The following is a 21,155-nucleotide window of genomic DNA, read 5'->3' on the forward strand; positions in this document are numbered from 1 at the left end:
CCACAGAGAAGAAGTCACCTGAAGGTAAATAAGTTTCATCCCTTCTGGCAATGTGTTAATTAATCTGCATGGTTTTCATTGCACTATTTTGGTGCAGAAAATTAGGTATATAGGGTGACTTAATTAGACAGGATGGGAAATTTTGATCTCCCAGCGGCAGGTTGAGATGAAGAAAGTCAGCGTCGTGACAAGTATTGCATCGGCCCGTGGAAGGTTCCTACTTACAAATAATTTTGTATGCTATGAATATTCATTAGTGCAAAGCTTCTGTAATTATATTCTACCTGAGGACAGTCAGTCAAGGTAAGAAAATGAGGAGCCTAAAAGGCACTGCCAACTCTGTTCAAACGTGTGTCTACATCAGGGTGCTGGCTGGAAGAGTCCTTTCAGGGCTTTGAGTTCAGCTACAACATTGCTGAGATTCTTCTCAGATAATATCCTTTACAATGCGTCAGAGGGAGGACCAGATGAGCCTACAAGTTCAGCCACATCCCACAAGAGTGTCGAGTACAACACAGGACACCGACATGAACAATAAAGTGTGAACAAAAGAAAAACTGTTTCTTCGACAAGAAAATGTACCTAACTCCCCTGTAACCATCAATGCGTGCCAACTCTGAAGTGTGCCAGTACATTTACTTTGAGCTAGTCTCAACAAATAATTATGCTGCACAAAGTGAAACCAACGTAATGTGAAGTATTTATAAATGAAATTTAATTGGGACGACAAGATCGCGCAGTGGTTAGCACTGCTGCCTCATGGCTCCGAGTACCCGGGTTCGATCCCGAACCCGGGTCACTGCCCATGTGGAGTTTGCACATTCTCCCCATGTGTGTGTGGGTCTCACCCCCACGACACAAAGATGTGCAGGGTAGGTGAATTGGCCACAAATTGGGAAAAAAAAGAACTGGATACTCAATTTATTTTTAAAAAATGAAATATAATTTTGATTAACGCCCATGCCACTTTTGTACTCTCAGGACTCATATTAATGGCAATGTAGTTCAATAGGAAAGTTGTGGCCATGATATTGGGCCTCCCTAGTTGATCATGAGTCTCTTCAGTTTTCTGGCTGTAGATGTAGCTTTGACAGCATCAATGCACCTATTAAAAGTTTCTCTAATATGTTTTGCAAGCACGCCGTTGGCACTTAGAATTTTTACTATAATCACATGAGAAGCAGGGGGAAAAAATAGAAGCACGCTGTTGACAAAATCCCGGCCTGGAATTTTACATGAATGAATTAACCAGGGTACTACCAGAACAAAGCAAATTCCAAAGTGTCCCAAAAAAGTGGGTTTGGATATTCAGTGAAACAGAATGGCTTGTCTCAACTCACAAAGAAACACAATGTCAATTTGAAGGAGATTCATGCCTTTACGTCAGGTATCTGTGCTTTCAGTAAATGCATGTTTTTAAGCTGGTGCTGCATCAGCACTTTAAAGAAATTGCAGCTAATGGGAGCCAGAAGCCATATTACCAGTACATATTATCCAACAGACAAAATATTTTACCCCTTTTTATGTTCATCATACTGCAACGTCTGAATCACCCACCTGTCTGAAAAGATTTGAAAAGTCCTCAGCAGTATTCACTTTTCTTATCCCTTTCCCACCTCCTCCTTCAGAGGCTTTGATCATCACTGGGTAGCCGATATCTTCTGCAGCCTGACACATGCATTAAAACATACAAAGATTAAATTTGAAAGTCCATGAAATATATCAGTCTAACGCCACCCAATACACCGCACACAAATTCAGACCTGGTGAAATAATTGTTGGTAAATCGAGGAAAAGGTGAAGCACATTTGCTGGAAAAGAGTTGCAGCACTCATTCCCCCTATCCCCAGTGCCAATCTAGTATCAATCATGGAGTTCTGTCTAGTCCAGTACCTGGATAAACAAATCACTATTAGAAGACCTCACGGTAGCATGGTGGTTAGCATCAATGCTTCACAGCTCCAGGGTCCCAGGTTCGATTCCCGGCTGGGTCACTGTCTGTGTGGAGTCTGCACGTCCTCCCCGTGTGTGCGTGGGTTTCCTCCGGGTGCTCCGGTTTCCTCCCACAGTCCAAAGATGTGCAGGTTAGGTGGATTGGCCATGCTAAATTGCCCGTAGTGTAAGGTTAATGGGGGGATTGTTGGGTTACGGGTATACGGGTTACGTGGGTTTGAGTGGGGTGATCATTGCTCGGCACAACATCGAGGGCCGAAGGGCCCGTTCTGTGCTGTACTGTTCTATGTTCTAAGACATTTTAGACTCAGGATTTCCTTCTGCCATCGATAAGAGTGGGAATCTGAGAACTGCTTTACGGAAAGAGATGTTTATGTTGCTCACGATTCTGGGGAAGCATCAGGAAATTTTTATTCAACAAACAGCACCGTACATCAATATGGGTTTATCTTCAGCATCTGTAATTGGGCAGGGGGGGGACTGCAGAGTCGAGGGAGAGCACTGAAAAATGGAAGGATCTTTTGAAATCAGCCCCAAATATAAAGTCCTCTAAAACCAACAATTTCCTTCGGGTGTTCAAGGCTACTGCCAGAGTCAGAGATTTGCAGGAGCCTCGATTCTGTTAAGGTGCAGTATTGCCTGTATCTTGCTTAGGAGCTGAAAGGAGCAGGAAAATGCAATCGGCGACAATTCTGCTGGTCCTGGCTCCATGCACACCAGGCTTCTGTGGATGCCCAGCATGCTCCTGCAGAAACTCCCTCAGTTGAATTCTCCATCAGCGGGATCTTGCAGTCCACCGCCAACGCACACACGCCCCCCGGGTTTACCAACAGCGACCCCTTTGGCTGGCTGTGCAGAATCCCACCCCATGGTTTTCATCTTGGGACTAGCACGCTGGCATTACGAGCCCATTTCCCAGCCTCCGGTGCACTAGCTGCACCAAGTTAGCTCAAGAGATTTCCTATATAGAATAGCCCAGTCAGGGTGGAATGCCGCCCATATCTCTTAGATTTGGATCATTTAGTACCTGTCCATGGCTGTGATGTTCTTCCTCAAGTAAAGCCAATTATTTACACTAGAAAAATAATGAGGTCCATCCAACAGTGACCCCTAGTTCTAGGTGATCTGACAAGATCACACCATCTGCACATCCACCCCGTCAAGACTCCTCAGAAAGGATACAATAAGAGGGAATCCAGAGTTAGTCAGAGGGTCAATACTGGGATGTCATTGATGTAGGAGACTGGAATCAGCATGGTGCATCGATTAATTGTCATCCAAATTTGGAGATAGGGATTCCAGGCAAGCGAAATCCAGAAGTTACTCGATAGTTTGCATACAAGAAGATGCACTGATTGAGATACTTCCTTTTCAAAATTGATTGGAGGGCAGAAAAGGACACGCAAGTGCACATGCTCAATTCCTTTCAGTTGCTGAGTTCTTCGCAGCCTCATTACGAAGGATTCTATGATTCTATTCTATGATTCTATGATGGGGAGGTGCTGGGGGGAGGAACAGGCATTTCCAGACTCTGCTCCAACTAGTTCAGAATGGCTTTGGCAAAGACCTGGCAGCAGATACCCGACTACGGCCCAGGGAGTGAAAAGTATACCAAAATAAAGGTTTTGTCGTCATAGAGCTGACTCATACTCTATCTGTTTTGAGTCTATGGAGTATAATGTGGGAAAACGTGAACTTGCTCATGTTGGCAGGAATAGAAAAGCTGTATGTTATTTAAATGGAGAGGTTGCAGAACTCCGAGCAACAAAGGGATCTGGGCATCTCACAAAAGGTTAGTATACAGGTACAGCAAGTGAAGTATTGTTTACTGCAAAGGGAATGGAATATAAAAGTCGGGAAGTTTTGCAAAGTTGCACTGAGTTGGTGCGGCCACTGCTGGAATACAATTTTGGTCTCCTTAAAGAAAGGATATAAATGCATTAGCAGTTCAGAGAAGGTTGACTCGATAGGTAATTGGGCTGGGGGTGGGAGGTGAATCTTATGAGGAAAGATTGAACAGGCTGGGCCTGTGTCTATTGAAGTTCAGAAAAATGAGCGGTGATCTTATTCAAACACAAGATCCTGAGGGGACTTAACTAGGTGGATGCATGTTCCGGTTGCGGCTATGCGGAGCTAAGCCGCACGTTCAACAGCTCCCGCTACTAAAGGACTTTCGGGCCTATTTGAGGGCCCCAAACGGCGCTGTTTCGACAAATCCCGGTGGGGGAAGGTGTTTGGAGGAGCATTCCCCGAAATTTATGGTGCTCACCTGGAGTGGGGCAAAGGAAAAGGCTGCAGCAGCGCCCCAAGAAAAGCGGGGGAAGAAGGACAAAATGGCGGCCGGCGGAACACCCGAGGACTGGTGGAAGTGGGCGCAGGAGCAGCAAGCTGCTCTTCTGCGCTGTTTTGCGGAGTTGAAGGCTGAGTTGCTGGACTCCCTGAATGCGACTACCAACAGGCTGCTTGAGACCCAGGCGGCCCTGGAGGTGGCCATTCGGGAGTTGCAGCAGCAGGCCGCTGAGCGGGAGGAGGAGGCCGTGGTCCTCGTGGGGAAAGTGGAGTTGCACGAGGCACTTCACAAAAAGTGGCAAGACCGCTTGGAGGAGCTGGACGTTCGCACAAGGCGAAAGAATTTGAGGATCCTGGGCCTGGCGGAGGGGCTGGAGGGGTAGGATCTTCCGTCTTATGTGGCCACGATGTTGAGCTCGTTGATGGGAGCGGGGTCCTTTCATTTGCCCCTGGAGCTTGAGGGAGCCCACAGAGTGCTGGCCAGGAGGCCCAAGACAAATGAACCCCCGCGGGCGGTGCTGGTGCGGTTCCATCGATTCAGCGACCGGGAGTGTGTGCTGCGCTGGGCCAAGAAAGAGAGGAACAGCAAGTGGGAGAATTCGGTAGTGCGAATCTACCAGGACTGGAGTGCGGAGGTGGCTAAGCGGCGGGCCGGGTTCAACCGGACGAAGGCAGTTCTGCATGCCAGGCAGGTCAAATTTGGAATGCTGCAGCCTGCGCGTCTGTGGGTGACATAAGAGGACTGGCACCACTACATCGAGTCCCCGGAGGAGGCGTGGGCCTTTGTACAGGCGGAGAAGCTGGACTCGAACTAGGGTCTGGGGGCACACTATGGTCGTTGCTGTTTTTGCTGTTGCTGTTTTGTAATTTTGACATGTGTTTTTTATGCTGGTTTTTTGCTCTGTTTCCGGGTGGGTCTGTTGGGTATGGTTTTGGGTTATGTGGGGAATGTTGGGGGTTTGTGTTTTTTATTTTCTCTTCTGTATGGGGCTGGGGTTGGGGTGAAACTGGATTTTGGGGAGCTGCGTCAGAAGGGTGGGGTGTGGCAGTATGAAAGGGGGGGGGGGGGCTGTTGGGAGATGGATACCGAGTTGCTGCTGGAATGGCCAGGGGAAGGAGCTGGTGTGGGCCCGGGGGAGCCCATGGGGAACGGGTCGGGCGGGGTGCGCTGGCCTGGGGCGAGCAGTCGATGAGCTATGGCTAGCCGGCGGGGGAGGGGGGCGGGTTGCCCTCTGATCCAGCTGATCACCTGGAACGTGAGGGGGCTGAATGGGCCGGTTAAGAGAACTAGGGTATTTTCTCATCTGAAGGGGCTGAAGGCGGACGTGGCTATGCTCCAGGATACCCACTTGAAGGTGGCGGACCAGGTTCGTCTGAGGAACGGGTGGGTGGGGCAGGTTTTTCACTCAGGATTGGACGCGAAGAACCGGGTGGTTGCGATTCTGGTGCGGAAGAGGGTGGCGTTCGAGGCGGCTGAGGTGGTGTCGGAAAAGGAGGGCAGATATATTATGGTGAAGGGTAGGCTGCAGGGAGAGAAGGTGGTGCTGGGTAATGTATATGCCCCGAATTGGGATGATGCTGGCTTCATGAGGCGCATGTTGGGCCGCATTCCAGACCTGGAGGCAGGGGGCCTGATCATGGGGGGAGACTTTAACACAGTGCTGGATTCCCCACTAGACCGGTCCAGTTCAAGGACGGGTAGGAGACCAGCGGCGGCCAAAGTCCTGAGGGGGTTTATGGACCAGATGGGAGGGGTGGAGTCCTGGAGGTTTGGGAGGCCGAGGGAGTATTCCTTTTTCTCTCAGGTCCATAGGGTTTATTCCCGAATAGATTTTTTCGTCCTGAGCAGGGGATTGATCCCGAAGGTGCAGGATGCCGAGTATTCGGCCATAGCAATTTCAGACCATGCTCCGCACTGGGTTGATCTGGAGATGGGGGAGACGCGGGACCAGCGCCCGCTACGGCGCCTGGATGTGGGGATGCTGGCTGATGAGGAGGTGTGTAGGAGGGTCTGGGGAAGTATTGAGGGGTATTTTGATACCAACTACACGGGGGAGGTCCGGGTGGGGATGGTCTGGGAGGCTCTGAAAGCAGTGATCCGGGGGGGGGGGGAGCTGATCTCCATCCGGGCCCAGAGGGAGAGGGAGAGACTGGTGGGGGAGCTCCTGGACGTGGATAGGAGGTACGCGGAGTCACCGGAGGAGGGGTTGCTGGGGGAACGGCGTAGTTTGCAGGCCAAGTTCGACTTGTTGACCACCAGAAAGGCGGAGACACAGTGGAGGAGGGCGCAGGGCGCGGTATATGAGTATGGGGAAAAGGCGAGCAGGATGTTGGCGCATCAGCTCCGAAGGCGAGATGCGGTTAGGGAAATTGGTGGAGTGACGGATAAGGGTGGGAATGTGGTGCAGAAGGGGGCAAACTTCTACGAGGAACTGTACCGGTCGGAGCCACCGATGGGGGGGAAGAGATGGAGAGCTTCATGAACAGGCTATGTTTCCCAAAGGTTCAAGAGGAGCTGGTGGAGGGGCTGGGGGCGCCGATAGAGTTGGAGGAGCTAGTCAGCGGGATTGGTCAAATGCAGTCAGGTAAGGCGCCGGGGCCGGATGGGTTCCCGGTGGAATTTTATAAAAAGTATGCGGATCTGGTGGGCCCCCTGTTGGTGCGAGCCTTCAATGAGGCATGGGAGGGGGGGCTTTGCCCCGACGATATCACGGGCGCTGATCTCTCTGATCCTGAAGCGGGATAAGGACCCCTTGCAGTGTGGATCATACAGACCTATCTCGCTCCTCAATGTTGACGCTAAGTTGCTGGCGAAAATCCTGGCCGCCAGGATAGAGGACTTTGTGCCAGGGGTGATACACGAGGATCAGACAGGATTTGTCAAGGGACGGCAGGTCAACACGAATGTACGGAGATTGCTAAATGTTATTATGATGCCGGCGGTGGAGGGGGAGGCGGAGATAGTGGTGGCGCTGGATGCAGAGAAAGCGTTTGATAGAGTTGAGTGGGGGTACCTGTGGGAGGTGCTGGAGCGGTTCGGATTCGGGGAGGGGTTCATCAAATGGGTGAGGTTGCTCTACGCAGCTCCGATGGCGAGTGTAGTTACCAATGGAAGGAGATCGGAGTACTTCAGGCTCTACCGTGGGACCAGGCAGGGGCGCCCCCTGTCCCCCTTACTCTTTGCATTGGTGATTGAACCTGTGGCTATGGCGTTGAGGGAGTCAGGGAAGTGGAGGGGTCTGGTGCGGGGTGGGGAGGAACATCGGGTATCGCTGTATGCGGACGACCTGCTGTTGTATGTGGCGGACCCAGAAGGGGGAATGCCAGGGGTGATGGAGCTGTTGGCGGAGTTTGGGAGCTTCTCGGGCTATAAGTTAAATTTAGGCAAGAGTGAGGTATTTGTAGTACACCCGGGTGATCAGGAGGAGGGAATTGGGAGGCTCCCGTTTAAGACAGCAGTGAAGAGTTTCAGATACCTGGGGGTGCAGGTGGCCAGGAGTTGGAGGACTCTCCATAAGCTTAATTTTACCAGGCTGGTGGAGCAGATGGAGGAGGAATTTAAAAGGTGGGACATGGTGCCACTATCGCTGGCGGGTCGAGAGCAGTCCGTCAAAATGACGGTTCTCCCGAGGTTCTTGGTCCTCTTTCAGTGTTTGCCCATCTTTATCCCCAGGGCCTTTTTTAGGAGGGTGACTAGCAGCATCATGAGCTTTGTTTGGGCGCATGGGACCCCGAGGGTGAAGAGGGTCTTCTTGGAGCGGGGTAGAGATGGTGGGGGGCTGGCGTTACCCAATCTCTCGGGGTATTATTGGGCGGCCAATGTGTCGATGGCGCGCAAGTGGGTGATGGAGGGGGAGGGGGCAGCATGGAAATGGATGGAGAGGGCGTCCTGTGGAGATACAAGCCTGGGGGCCCTGGTAACGGCGCCATGGCCGCTCCCTCCTACGAGGTATACCACGGGTCCGGTGGTGGCGGCTACCCTCAAGATTTGGGGGCAGTGGAGGCGACATAGGGGAGAAGTGGGGGGCTCGATGGAGGCTCCATTAAGGGGGAACCATCGGTTCGTCCCGGGGAACAATGATGGGGGGTTCCAGGGTTGGCACAGAGCGGGCATCAGACAGCTGAGGGACCTGTTCATTGATGGGAGGTTTGCGAGCCTGGGGGAGTTGGAGGAGAAATTTGGGCTCCCCCCGGGGAACATGTTCAGGTATCTGCAGGTAAAGGCGTTTGCTAGACGGCAGGTGGAGGGATTCCCTTCGCTTCCCGCGAGGGGGGGCGAGTGACAGGGTGCTTTCGGGGGTCTGGGTTGGAGAGGGGAAGGTATCTGATATCTACAAGGTAATGCAGGAGGTGGAGGAGGCGTCAGTAGAGGAGCTGAAAGCTAAGTGGGAGGGGGAACGGATCGAAGATGGGACATGGGCTGATGCCCTGGAGAGGGTCAACTCTTCCTCCTCATGTGCGCGGCTTAGCCTCATCCAATTCAAGGTGCTGCACCGGGCCCACAGGTCCGAGTCTAGGATGAGTAAGTTCTTTGGGGGCGAAGACAGGTGTGTCAGGTGTTTGGGAAGTCCAGCGAACCATGCCCATATGTTCTGGGCATGCCCGGCACTGGAGGAGTTCTGGAAGGGGATGGCGAGGACGGTGTCGAGGGTAGTAGGATCCAGGGTCAAGCCAGGCTGGGGACTCGCGATTTTTGGGGTTGCGTGGAGCCAGGAGTGCAGGAGGCGAAAGAGGCCGGTGTGCTGGCCTTTGCGTCCCTAGTAGCCCGGCGGAGGATCTTGCTACAGTGGAAGGATGCGAGACCCCCAAGTGTGGAGACCTGGATCAACGACATGGCGGGTCTTATTAAGCTAGAGAAGGTCAAATTCGCCCTGAGAGGATCGGTACAAGGGTTCTTTAGGCGGTGGCAACCTTTCCTCGACTTTCTGGCTCAACGACAGGGTACTGGGTCAGCAGCAGCAGCAACCCGGGGGGGGATGTTTTTAAGTTTCCTTGTTGTTTACTGGGTTTGGGGGGGGGGGGGGGATGTGATACATGCGTTGATACGGTCTTGGGGGTGTTACAGTTATTATGGGGTTATATTGTTGCTTTTCATTGTTTGTTGTTACATTTTCTGTAAAAAATTCCAATAAAAAATTTTTTTATTTTTTTTTTAAACTAGGTGGATGCATAAAGGTCCCACTGTGTGGGAGAGACTAGAACCAGGGAACACAGGTTAAAAATAATTTGTCTCCCATTAAAATGGACGTGAGGATTAGTCTTTGTTCCTCAGAGAGTGGTGGAGGTGGAGGTCATTGATTGTTTTTTTAAATCTAGAGTACCCAAATCTTTTTCTTTCCAATTAAGGGGCAATTTAGCATGGCCAATCCACCGAGCTTACACATCTTTGGATTGTGGGGACGAGGCCCACACAGACACAGGGAGAATATGCCAACTCCGCACGGACAGTGACCCAGGGCCAGGTTCGAACCCAGGTCCTCAGCACCGTGAGGCAACAGTGCTAACCACTACGCTGCCGTGCCGCCCCATTGAATATTTAAGGCAGAAATACATAGAATTTACAGTGCAGAAGGGGGCCATTCGGCCCATCGAGTCTGCACCGACCCTTAGAAAGACCACCCCACCTAAGCCTACAAGCTCTACCCCATCCCGGTAACCCAGTAACCCCTCCTAATCATTTTGGACACTAAGGGCAATTTAGCATGGCCAATCCACCTAACCTGCACATCTTTGGACTGCGGGAGGACACCGGAGCATCCGGAGGAAACCCATGCAGGCACGGAGAGAATGTGCAGACTCCGCGCAGGAAGTGATCCAAGCAGGGAATCGAACCTGGGACCCTGGAGCTGTGAAGACACAGTGCTAACCACTGTGCTACCGTGCCGTCCAATAGATAAGATTTCTTGACTCAAGGGAGTCGGCAGGAATGTGGAATTGAGGCCACAATCGGATCGGCATTGATCTCACGGAATGGTGGAGAAGGCTCAAGGGGCCGAATGGCCTACTTCTGCTCCTGATTCATATGTTTGTATGTTCCATCAGGAAGCAATTCTCACTCAACAAGAATGTTCCCAAATGATGGCTGTTATCAGGAATTTTCAAAGGATTCAAACATCCAGCATTGATTGAAGCTTCAAGTGAAACTATCCCACGCTGCTGGCGCTGTGAAATTCTGGTGACGTGCGACATAAAAGCAGGATAGAAATCAGCAAGCAATTGAATTTAAACCAACCTTTACAGGCCTTTTTACTCGTGGTGCCAGGTACAGAATCTACATACTGCCTCCACCAATTCTCCCCAGTGGTCTCGGGTGGGGATGAGAGATTTCACAGAAATAATGCTGTTTGTGGATCTGTACAGTGTACAAAATGCTGCCCTGTTTACCTTGTGACCGTGACGGCACTTCAGAAGGATTTTACTGGTTGGGAACTGCTTTGGGACACTCTGAAAGCATGATGCAGAACTAACACAAATGCAAGTTCTTGGTCACTTATTACCAGACTACAAAGGCAGTGGATGAACATGTAAAGGACTGCTTTCCCCCTCACCTTCATACCGCTCTCCACATCTACAATGCAGCCTTTCTCATACAGCTCAGATGGAACGCTCACAATTAATTTCCGTGGTTCAGTTTCTGTCCATTCAATGGTCAGCCCTAAAAATAAAAGTTAGCCAACTTAATTGCACTTTAATAGATAAAGAAAATACACAATTTGGATCTGGTGATGGGTTAGGGTTGGGAGGAACGGGAACAGAGCTAGATGATCGCTTATTGTTACAAGTAGGCTTCAATGAAGTTACTGTGAAAAGCCCCTAGTCGCCACATTCCAGCGCCTGTTCGGGGAGGCTGGTACGGGAATTGAACCGTGCTGCTGGTTTGCCTTGGTCTGCTTTCAAAGCCAGCAATTTAGCCCTGTGCTAAACCAGCCCCGTAGAGAGGAATTGGGTAGGGAATACCAAAGAAATACACAGTCTTGTAATCAGCTGGCATTTCCAGATGTGTTCTTCTAATATGACAACACAGTGGAGCAACAACATGTAGGGCTAATTGGCGAACGTAGACATTTGATGCCCCTCTCCGCTGAGCTTCCCACCCACATCCCACTGATGGGAGATGGCAGGTGGGAGTTGAATGGAGGCAATAGGAGAGGGAGTCTGCACCAGGCCACACAAGTCCCTCTTGGCAGTCAGTCCAGAGCAGCATTGGAACAGCACCCAGGCATAATGACCCAAGGGAATCACGGAGTAGAAAATAAATCGGGTGGGCATGGTAGTGGAAGATACAGGAGACAAATAATCATCTTAAAACTCAAGGTGATCCCATTATAAATGAATGGATTTTGCACATACATTCTACATTTCAGAGTATAGGAGTTGTTTCGAAGAAGTATGTACATGAGGCTTAAATTTCTTTGTCCCCTTTGCCTCACATATTGAATCCTCAATTCCTCTTTTTACACTTCGTTTTACTCTTGAACTGCAAGAACATCCGATCACTGCCACTTGAACAAATCCTCAGCAGTCATCTTTCATCCAAGTAAGGGCAGCACGGTGGCCTAGTGGTTAGCACAACCGCCTCACGACGCTGAGGTCCCAGGTTCGATCCCGGCTCTGGGTCACTGTCCGTGTGGAGTTTGCATATTCTCCCCGTGTCTGCGTGGGTTTCGCCCCCACAACCCAAAAAAAAAATGTGCAGAGTAGGTGGATTGGCCACGCTAAATTGCCCCTTAATTGGAAAAAATAATTGGGTAATCTAAATTTATAAAAAAAAAAAATCTTTCATCCAAGTTCATTTTTTGAATTCCCACCCGCACACCGTGCGTGCAAAGAAAAAAATTGCAGCATTGTTATAGAGCATAGAACAGTACAGCACAGAACAGGCCCTTCGGCCCTCAATGTTGTGCCGAGCAATGATCACCCTACTCAAACCCACGTATCCACCCTATACCCATAACCCAACAACCTTAACCTTACTTTTTAGGACACTACGGGCAATTTAGCACGGCCAATCCACCTAACCCGCACATCTTTGGACTGTGGGAGGAAACCGGAGCACCCGGAGGAAACCCACGCACACACGGGGAGGACGTGCAGACTCCGCACAGACAGTGACCCAGCCGGGAATCGAACCTGGGACCCTGGAGCTGTGAAGCATTTATGCTAACCACCATGCTACCGTGCTGCCACGGTGTTCTAGAGGATCTATTCAATGTTCTCGAATCAGAGTAGCTTCACTGGAGGAAATGAATGCCTTTTCAAACTTTACTCCCAGTAGCCCTGCAGAGCTGGCAGTGGCTGAGTGATATTGTCAAGGGACTAGTAATCCAGAGACCCAGGGTAAGTTTTAATTTCGTTACCGCACCCACACCCCTCATGTACCTCACTGAAGGACAGATAATAAATGTTGGGAGACTACCTGACTGCAGAGGGCACGACAAACAGGTTCAATCATGTCCTCACACAGCACCCATACTATAAATGGGAGGAACCCCAGGTACATGCTACTTAGCCTGGATACATTAAGGCCAATGTAGAGACTCAACTGCTGCCTCATCTTCACAAGATTGTTCCTGTCATCTTGAAATGAAAAATGAAATGAAATGAAAATCGCTTACTGTCACAAGAAGGCTTCAAATGAAGTTACTGTGAAAAGCCCCTAAGTCACCACATTCCGGCACCTGTTCGGGGAGGCTGGTACGGGAATTGAACCGTGCTGCTGGCCTGCCTTGGTCTGCTTTAAAGCCAGCTCTTTAACCCTGTGCTAAACCAGCCCCTAACCATCTTCTGGTTAGTGTTATGATCCCAGTTTATGCTACCACTGTACCAGAATGGGACTCGGCTCAACAAATCATAACTTTTATTTTCTGTTGAAATGTGGAAGAACACAGTCACTGATTACATTTAACAAAAAAAAAAAAAGAGTAGAGCATTTATTAAACATGAAAAGATCAACTACAATAGACTACGCCTTCACTCCAGCCATACCTTTACAGGTATATACAGATCTTTAAGGATAACGCAAGTTACAAAATCTATCTTACTCACTAATGCTCTAAGTACACATGTGGTCAGACAGCCCACACTTTGAAACTAAGTGACAGACACCACCCAAAACAACTTATGTGGATTTATCATCAAATCCTGCCTGCAGCAAAGTGAACCAACTGGTCTCAATGAAACTCTGACTTCCACACAAAGGTCTCCAAACTCCGCCCTCAAAAAACATGCTGCTTTGAATATTCATTCTGATGCCTTCACTACGAATGCACAACCAGGATTTCACCCTCTCCTTTCAGTATTCCTCTGCCTTGGATTGCCACATGCATTTAAGTTTCCACACAGATACCCAGCAACTTTCTACAGAACACTACTGCTTCACAGGCTGTGTTAAGGTGTTACCAACCTTAGGATTGGATACCTAATTTTTCACCAGTTAACTTCTCCAGGTCTGCACCATGCAGCTCTCTCCTTAACTCAGAGACTCACTCTGCCCCTATCTTTAACCTCAGTGAACAGTAATTTGTTCAGCTTACAGTTCTTGTCCCTTTGACTTCAGTCTGTATAGGACTTTCTGCTCTTTAGCTTCTGGGACTTGCTTTCTGCCCGGACTTGCCTGGACTGGGCGGTTACTTTGAGAGCTGCTTTCTTCTGAACTCAAATACTTCTACTTTTCAGTGTGGGCTTCTGGTTGCTAAGCAACAACTTAGTTTATTTTAAAGGCTGTAATTGCTTTTATGTCATAAGCCCTTAATTACAATGCAGGCAAAGTTTAAAGTGACACTAAAACATATAAACATGCAGGCACCCTTATTTAATAAGAAGCTAAACTAAAGTTTTACCCTTTTTCTTAGCACACAATTACAGAAAAGTAAATTAACCTGAAGCTTAAACTTATACCTAATATCCACAAATATAACTTTAAACTATTGCCCAACATCTGCATGACTTCAGTCAAAATACAGACATGGCAATCAAACACCTATCATAAATTGATTTGCCACTGAAGTCTGTTGTTCCCCCATCTTTCACAATAACAGAAAGATTCCCCATATAACCAACAAAGTTAAAGTCAGGAAAACATTGCTTGTTTACTGAGATCACGGTCTTACCACTGCCACTCCAGGGAAGAGTGGGGATTCCTGCAGTCTGTGCTACAATAGATGAGGCAATTTTATCACCCAGCGCCCACATAGCTAGACTTGGAGGACCTGAAGAGGAGAAAAAGTACATTCAACAGATTATACAGCATCAGAAGATAATTCAATGATATCACCAAATAGCCCCTTTACTCAAGTGATAACCTCACAGCAGCATGTGCATTAAAGCCTATTGATGTCAAATGAAAGGTGTGCCAGACTTTATACTGATTACAGTAGGGGCTAAGGGCAGTGCACGTAATATCATATTGCATGAAAGAGCGCTGTAGTGGCACAGTGGTTAGCACTGCTACCTCACGGTGCTGAGGACCCGGATTTGATCCCGGCCCTGGGTCACTATTCGTGTGGAGTTTGCACATTCTCCCAGGATATGCGTGGGTCTCATCCCCACAACCCAAAGATGTGCAGGGTAGGTGGATTGGCTATTCTAAACTTCCCCTTAATTGGCAAAAAAAAAAGAATTGGGTACTAAATTTTGTAAAAAAGCACTTTATACCAAACTTGCTTTATGCGGTTGACTAGCGATAGAGCCAGAGGCAACACCAGGTGTATCAAACATCTATGGTGAGAGCTACAGAAATATACCTTTTATTTAGGAGTACTAAGACATTAATTTAATGTTGTACTGATGGTCACAATAATACATGGGCCCAGTCTCAATGGTAAGAGCAACTGAAACTAAGATATGTGGTCAAGTATGGGCAATTAAAATGTAAAGAAAGTTTTTAACACCTAGCTGATGTCTGAAAGCACTTCACAGCCAATGACAAACTTCTTGAAGCATAGAGCATCACTATTGTAATGTCGGAAATATGGCAGCCAACATGCACACACCAAAACCCCACAAACAGCAATATGATAATGACCAGATAAATCGGTTTCTGCGATGTTGATTGAAGGATGAATATTGATCAGGATACTGAGGATAAATTCCCTGGCTTCTTCCGAATAGTGTCATGGAATCTTTTACATCCACTCGAGCAAGCAGATGGGACCTCCGTTTAACCTCTCATCTGAAAGAAGACACCTCCAAAGGTGCTGCACTCCATCAATACTGCACTGGGTGTCAGCCTTGATTTTTGTGCTCTAGTCCTGACGTGTGGCATCAACTTAGCCATGAATGGCAGTTGTAACACTTGTATAATAAAAAGAAAAATATTGCAAATGCTGGCAATCTGAAATAAAAACGGAAAATGCTGGAAAAACTCAAGCAGGTCAGGCAGCATCCGTTGCGTGAGAAACTGAGTTAATGTTTCAAGTCCATCGGACTTTTCTCGGGAACTGGGCAGAAGTAGAAATGTGTTGGGTTTTATGCTGTACAAAGAGGGGCGGAGGGGCAGTTGGGGCAAAATAGTAGGTCAGAGATAGGTTCGAGAGCAAGGGAAATTGAATGACTAAGATGTGATGGAACACAAGACAAAATGTCTCGATTTTGCACCAGGGCTCTCCACGTTGCCGTCTCCATTAGGCCCCACCATCGTGATGGCGTGAGCCATGCCAAGAGAATTATTCAGCACAGAGTGCTGCAAAATGTGCCAAGGAAAGCCAGCTGTGCAGTTTGAAAATGAAATGAAAATCGCTTATTGTCATGAGTAGGCTTCAATGAAGTTACTGTGAAAAGCCCCTAGTCGCCACATTCCGGCGCCTGTCCGGGGAGGCTGGTACGGGAATCGAACCGTGCTGCTGGCCTGCTTGGTCTGCTTTAAAAGCCAGATATAGAACATAGAACAGTACAGCACAGAACAGGCCCTTCGGCCCTCGATGTTGTGTCGAGCAATGATCACCCTACTCAAACCCACGTATCCACCCGTAACCCAACAACCCCCCCCACCCTAACCTTACTTTTTAGGACACTACGGGCAATTTATCATGGCCAATCCACCTAACCCGCACATCTTTGGACTGTGGGAGGAAACCGGAGCACCCGGAGGAAACCCACGCACACATGGGGAGGACATGCAGACTCCGCACAGACAGTGACCCAGCCGGGAACCGAACCTGGGACCCTGGAGCTGTGAAGCATTTATGCTAACCACCATGCTACTGTGCTGCCCGATATTTAGCGCAGTGAGCTAAACCAGCCCCTGTTTGCAAACTGTATGCCAGTTTTCTCGCCTCAGCCGGTACTCTGAGCAAATAATGGAACATTCCGGCGTATGGGTGGAGTAATGTTGGTATTAAATACTAAAGAAAGAATTAAAGACTAAAAGGTTAGAACCACTCACTTCTGAATCAGAAATTTGCAGGTTCATGTTCCACTCCGTTATGTAATACAAGTTGCCATTTCAGTAAGGACAGTGAGCTCCACTGTTGGAGGTGCCATCTTGCAGATGAAATCATAATCCAAGCTCCTTTTTGAGTGGACACATAAAAGTACCATGGTACTTTCTTGAAAAAGAGCAGACAGTTTTGTTGTCCTGCCAACTTTCATCCCTCAACCAAAACAGGTTAACTGGTCATTTACAGTTGTAGAATTTTCTCTGCAGCCATATTTACCTGCAAATAACATTGGCTGTAAAACACTTGACATACTGATGCTATACAAGAGCAATGTCCCTTAATCAGAGACGGAGTGTGTTCCACTTGGTCAGAACAAACATTTCTTACCCATGAAAGCAATGCCATGTTTGTGAAGTAGTTCCGGTAGTTTGGGATTTTCAGAGGCATGGCCCCAGCCTGCCCATACCGCCTGAAAATGGAAGAGATATCACACATCTATATACATTCTTTTTACATCATTGACTATAAACTTTTTATAAAGCAAAGTACCAAGGTGGAAACAACTGGAGCTGCAGGGATAAACCCAATGACAGACCTACAAACAGTCTACAATTGTGGCTGACCTTATTGCAGGTTTGTCAGTTTTCAACAAAGTAACAAGAAGCGTAATTTTTCTAACAGTACCTGGACTGGGATCCGCTTTGCTATGTCCAGTATCAGCTCAACATTTGCATAGTTATTATTATTTGGACCTCCAGGTACTGGGACATAGTGGTCTGCCATTTTAATGTATTCTGCAAAGCAAAAGTAACATTTCAGATAACAAGCTGTCATTGGTGATAACATTCAAAGATCAGAGGCACAGAGTCACGATCTGAATTCACCGCAAGATGTTAGCGATGCCAAAAGAACAGTACTGGATAAGGGAAGTGGCCTAAAGGTAATGTGAACAACAAACAGAGTCTTTTTAAAAGGATTGTTGATCGGTTTCTTCTCATGTTTTGCAGCACTTAACTGTGCATGACGTCCGAGACCGGCAGCAGCATACCATCCTGATCACTATATTCTGAACTGACTAACCACTCCTCAATTACGCCCCCTTTCCTCGGACTCTGGTTAGGTGTAAAGTTGTATGGGCACCATTCCACTGTCGATTTCCCAACTGGCCATTCATTGTGTGAGAACCAAAGCAGTGAAGCTCACGAACTTGCATATGCATATTTTATTCCAACAGAGGTTAACTAAATAGCAGGCTGGAGTAGAATCACAAGATGATATGGTTGAAATGTAGAGTTGATGAAAATAAAGTGGGAGGAGGCTTGTGTGAAAGAGCAACACAGACCTGTTAGCCAAATTACCTACACCGGTGCTGCGAATTCTCTTTTATTTTCGCTATCCAACTCCATTAACAATTTCATTTACAACTTTTATAGAATCAGCACAGACAAGGAATTAAACCTTATGTCTCGTCTGTATAGGACGATCTAATATGCTAACTGTGTCATATAAATGTAGGTTTTTGTTGTAGATAACTGACCTGCATTAGCTTTCAAGTCTTCTGGAGTTACCATGACAACAAAGCGTATTGCACGCTCATTCCTGAACATTTCATAAGACCAGCGTCGTATGGACCTCATGCACTTCACTGCTGCAATCCCATTGTTGGCAATCAGAACCTGTTGGACAAAACAGTCCAGAAAGTTATCTAGCTGGGAGGCACGGTGTCACAGTGGTTAGCACTGCTGCCTCACAATGCTGAGGACCCAAATTCGATCATGGCCACGTGTGGAGTTTGCACATTCTCCGTGTTGGCATGGGTTTCACCCCACAACCCAAAGGTGTGCAGGTTAGGTGGATTGGCCCCGCTAAATTGCCCCTTACTTGAAAAAAAAAAGAATTGGGTACTCTGGATTTATTTTTTTAAAAAGAAAGTTATCTAGCTGCAAAATGGACTAAATGAAGATCATAAAAAGATAAATTTAGACACCAAAAAATCAACATTTTATGAAGCACACTGGTCTTTGAAGTTGGAATATTATCTTGAGTTTTGAAATTCTGGCTGTTTAGAGGTGTTAAAGGGCGGCACTGTGGCACAGTACTTAGAACTGCCTCACGGCGCTGAGGACCCGGGTTCGATCCCAGTCCCAGGTCATTGTCCGTGTGGAATTTGCACATTCTGCCATGTTTGAATGGGTCTCACCCCCACAACCCAAAGATGTGCAAGATAGGTGATTGGCCACGCTAAATTGCCCCTTAATTGTAAAAAGAAATTGGGCATTCTAAATTTAATTGGCAGAGCAGGCACTGTTTCATTCCCACTGATCAGGTTAGCACAATGGATGAGCAACCGTAGCAAAGAATAGAATCATAGAATGATTGCAGCACAGAAGCCATTCAGCCCGTCGAGTCCATTCCAGCTTTCGGCACGTGCAATTTAGATAGCCCCACTCTCAGGTCCTTGACCTGCAGCCCTGCATTATTTTTTCTTCAGATAAATTATCCAATTCCCTTTTGAGAGCCATAGCCCAATGTGCCTCCAACAGCCTTTCAGGCAGCGCATCCCAATTCCTAACTTATGTCGCCTTTTGCTCTTTTGCCAATCATTTAAAATCCGTATCCCCCAATTTCCTGACCCTCTGCCAATGGGATCAGTTTTTGTCTCACTAATCTGTCGAGGGCACTAATGACTTTGACCACCCCTTGTCTCGGCTTCCTCTTCGCTAGCTTCTCCAGTTTATCCAGGGAACTGAAGTCCCTCATTCCTGAAATCATTCTCCTGCATCTTTTCTGCACCGTCCTTAAAGCCTTTGCATTTTTCTCAAGCGTGAAGGACCCAGATTTGGACCCAATACTCCAGATGAGGCCTGACCAGTGTTTTATAAAGGTTCACCATAATTTTCTTGTTTTTATACTCTATGCATCTATTACAAAGCCCAGGATTCCATATGTAATTTTAACCACTTTCTCAACTTACCCCATCACCTTCAACAAATTTTGCAATAGGTCCCTCTGTTTCTGCACCTCCCCCTTTAGAATTGTAGCCTTTATTTTCCATTATCTCACCTCGGTCTTCCTACCAAAATGGATCACTTCGCACTTCTATTAAATCTCATCTGCCACATATCTGCTCATTCCACCAGCCTGTGTTCTATTGAAGTCTATCTGCCTCACAATTCGCAATGCTTCCAGGTTTTGCATTGGCTGCAATTTTTGAAATTGTGCCCTGTACTCCCAAGTCTAGATTGTTAATGTACATCAAAAAAAGCAGTGACCCAAGTACCAATCACCGTATATCTTCCTCCAGTCTGAAAAATAACTGTTCATAACTACTGCCTGTTTCATTTAGTCAAAGAGCGCTTCTTGGAGCTGTTTCTGCAATTCGACAAGAGCAAATTGCCTGACCAAATGGGGGGTAAAAAAAACAAGCCTACCTCTTTCAAGATATTTGCTTACCTTTTCAATAACTTTATTGCCTCCAAAACGAGTTACAAACTCAGCTGGTGATGCAACAGTGAAATCTCTCTGCAGCTCAAACTTCTTCCTGTCCCTTCCTTGTCTCATCAAGTGCAATCCTGACATGCTTGGCCTGCGTAGAAAAGGAACAATTTTCAGTTAACTGGTTGGCACTGTTCAGCTAATGCAGCTGAGACTAACTTTTGTTTGAAAGAAGCTGGCAAGCATTTGGGGAAAAAAAAGAATTAAATCAAGTGTCAATGAAGGTCAGAAAAAGGGGGCTAGAAGTGATAGCTCCAGCTGAGAAGGTTGCACTGGCGCCAGAGCCAGAATGGGCATGATCTGTGTTTCTAAGAGCCCTATATATCTGATAGGTAAGGCTTCTGCTGGAAGTGCATGTGTGGACATTGAGCTATAAGATGGCCCCAGGTGAAGCAGCTTGTCAACTCACCATCAAGACTCACGTGCAAATAGTGGTTACTTTTGAGTGGGTGCTTCTGTGCCAGCAAAACATCAGCAACTACAGCACTCAGGAGTATGAGGAAATATTACCTGATCGATGGCTTGGCACCCAGATAGCGACATTTAAGAATGCAGTGATAAACAAAAAACAAGTGCTTTGAGGATATTTCTTAAATAAATGACAGTGCAATTCCATCTTGCTTCATTTGTATATAATTGGGTTGGCGGGATTCCCCAGGACTAAGACTTTGAGCCTTTGCTTCATTCAATCACTCTGCAAATAGTTGTTCTGCAAAATGTCTGCACAAAATGCAACAAACAGCAATTTTACAGATTACCATCTTGGTAGGAAATCAATTTGAAAAGTACAAAGAAAAATATTGGTTCAAACAGGATTTTCCTTGGAGAGGTTAGAGGAGGGAGTCTGGTGTGCGTTGCTCCGGAGAGTGAATGCCTCGACCTCGTGTGCGAGGTTGGGGCTGATACAGCTAAAGGTGGTGTACAGAGCACACCTCACGAGGGTGAGGATGAGCCGATTCTTTGAAGGAGGTGTGTGAACGTTGCGGGGATGGGGCCCCGCTAATCACGTTCATATGTTTTGGGCCTGTCCAAAGCTTGGGG

The 21,155-nt window shown here is 47.6% G+C and overlaps 1 protein-coding gene across 1 annotated transcript in view; it reads right to left on the reverse strand.

Moving 5' to 3' along the window:
* The window catches only part of acaca (acetyl-CoA carboxylase alpha), a 324,414-nt gene that overhangs the window by 284,234 nt on the left and 19,025 nt on the right, over positions 1-21,155 (reverse strand). The window contains exons 3-9 of the mRNA XM_038814269.1: positions 20,073-20,205; positions 18,157-18,295; positions 17,304-17,413; positions 17,007-17,088; positions 14,352-14,450; positions 10,791-10,897; positions 1,558-1,668 (exon numbers count right to left, since the gene is read on the reverse strand). Coding sequence (XP_038670197.1) covers positions 1,558-1,668; positions 10,791-10,897; positions 14,352-14,450; positions 17,007-17,088; positions 17,304-17,413; positions 18,157-18,295; positions 20,073-20,205 — 781 coding nt within the window. The remainder of the gene's footprint in view (positions 1-1,557; positions 1,669-10,790; positions 10,898-14,351; positions 14,451-17,006; positions 17,089-17,303; positions 17,414-18,156; positions 18,296-20,072; positions 20,206-21,155) is intronic.

The sequence above is a fragment of the Scyliorhinus canicula genome, chromosome 12 (genome assembly GCF_902713615.1).
Source record: "Scyliorhinus canicula chromosome 12, sScyCan1.1, whole genome shotgun sequence".
In the NCBI taxonomy this organism is placed as follows: domain Eukaryota; kingdom Metazoa; phylum Chordata; class Chondrichthyes; order Carcharhiniformes; family Scyliorhinidae; genus Scyliorhinus; species Scyliorhinus canicula.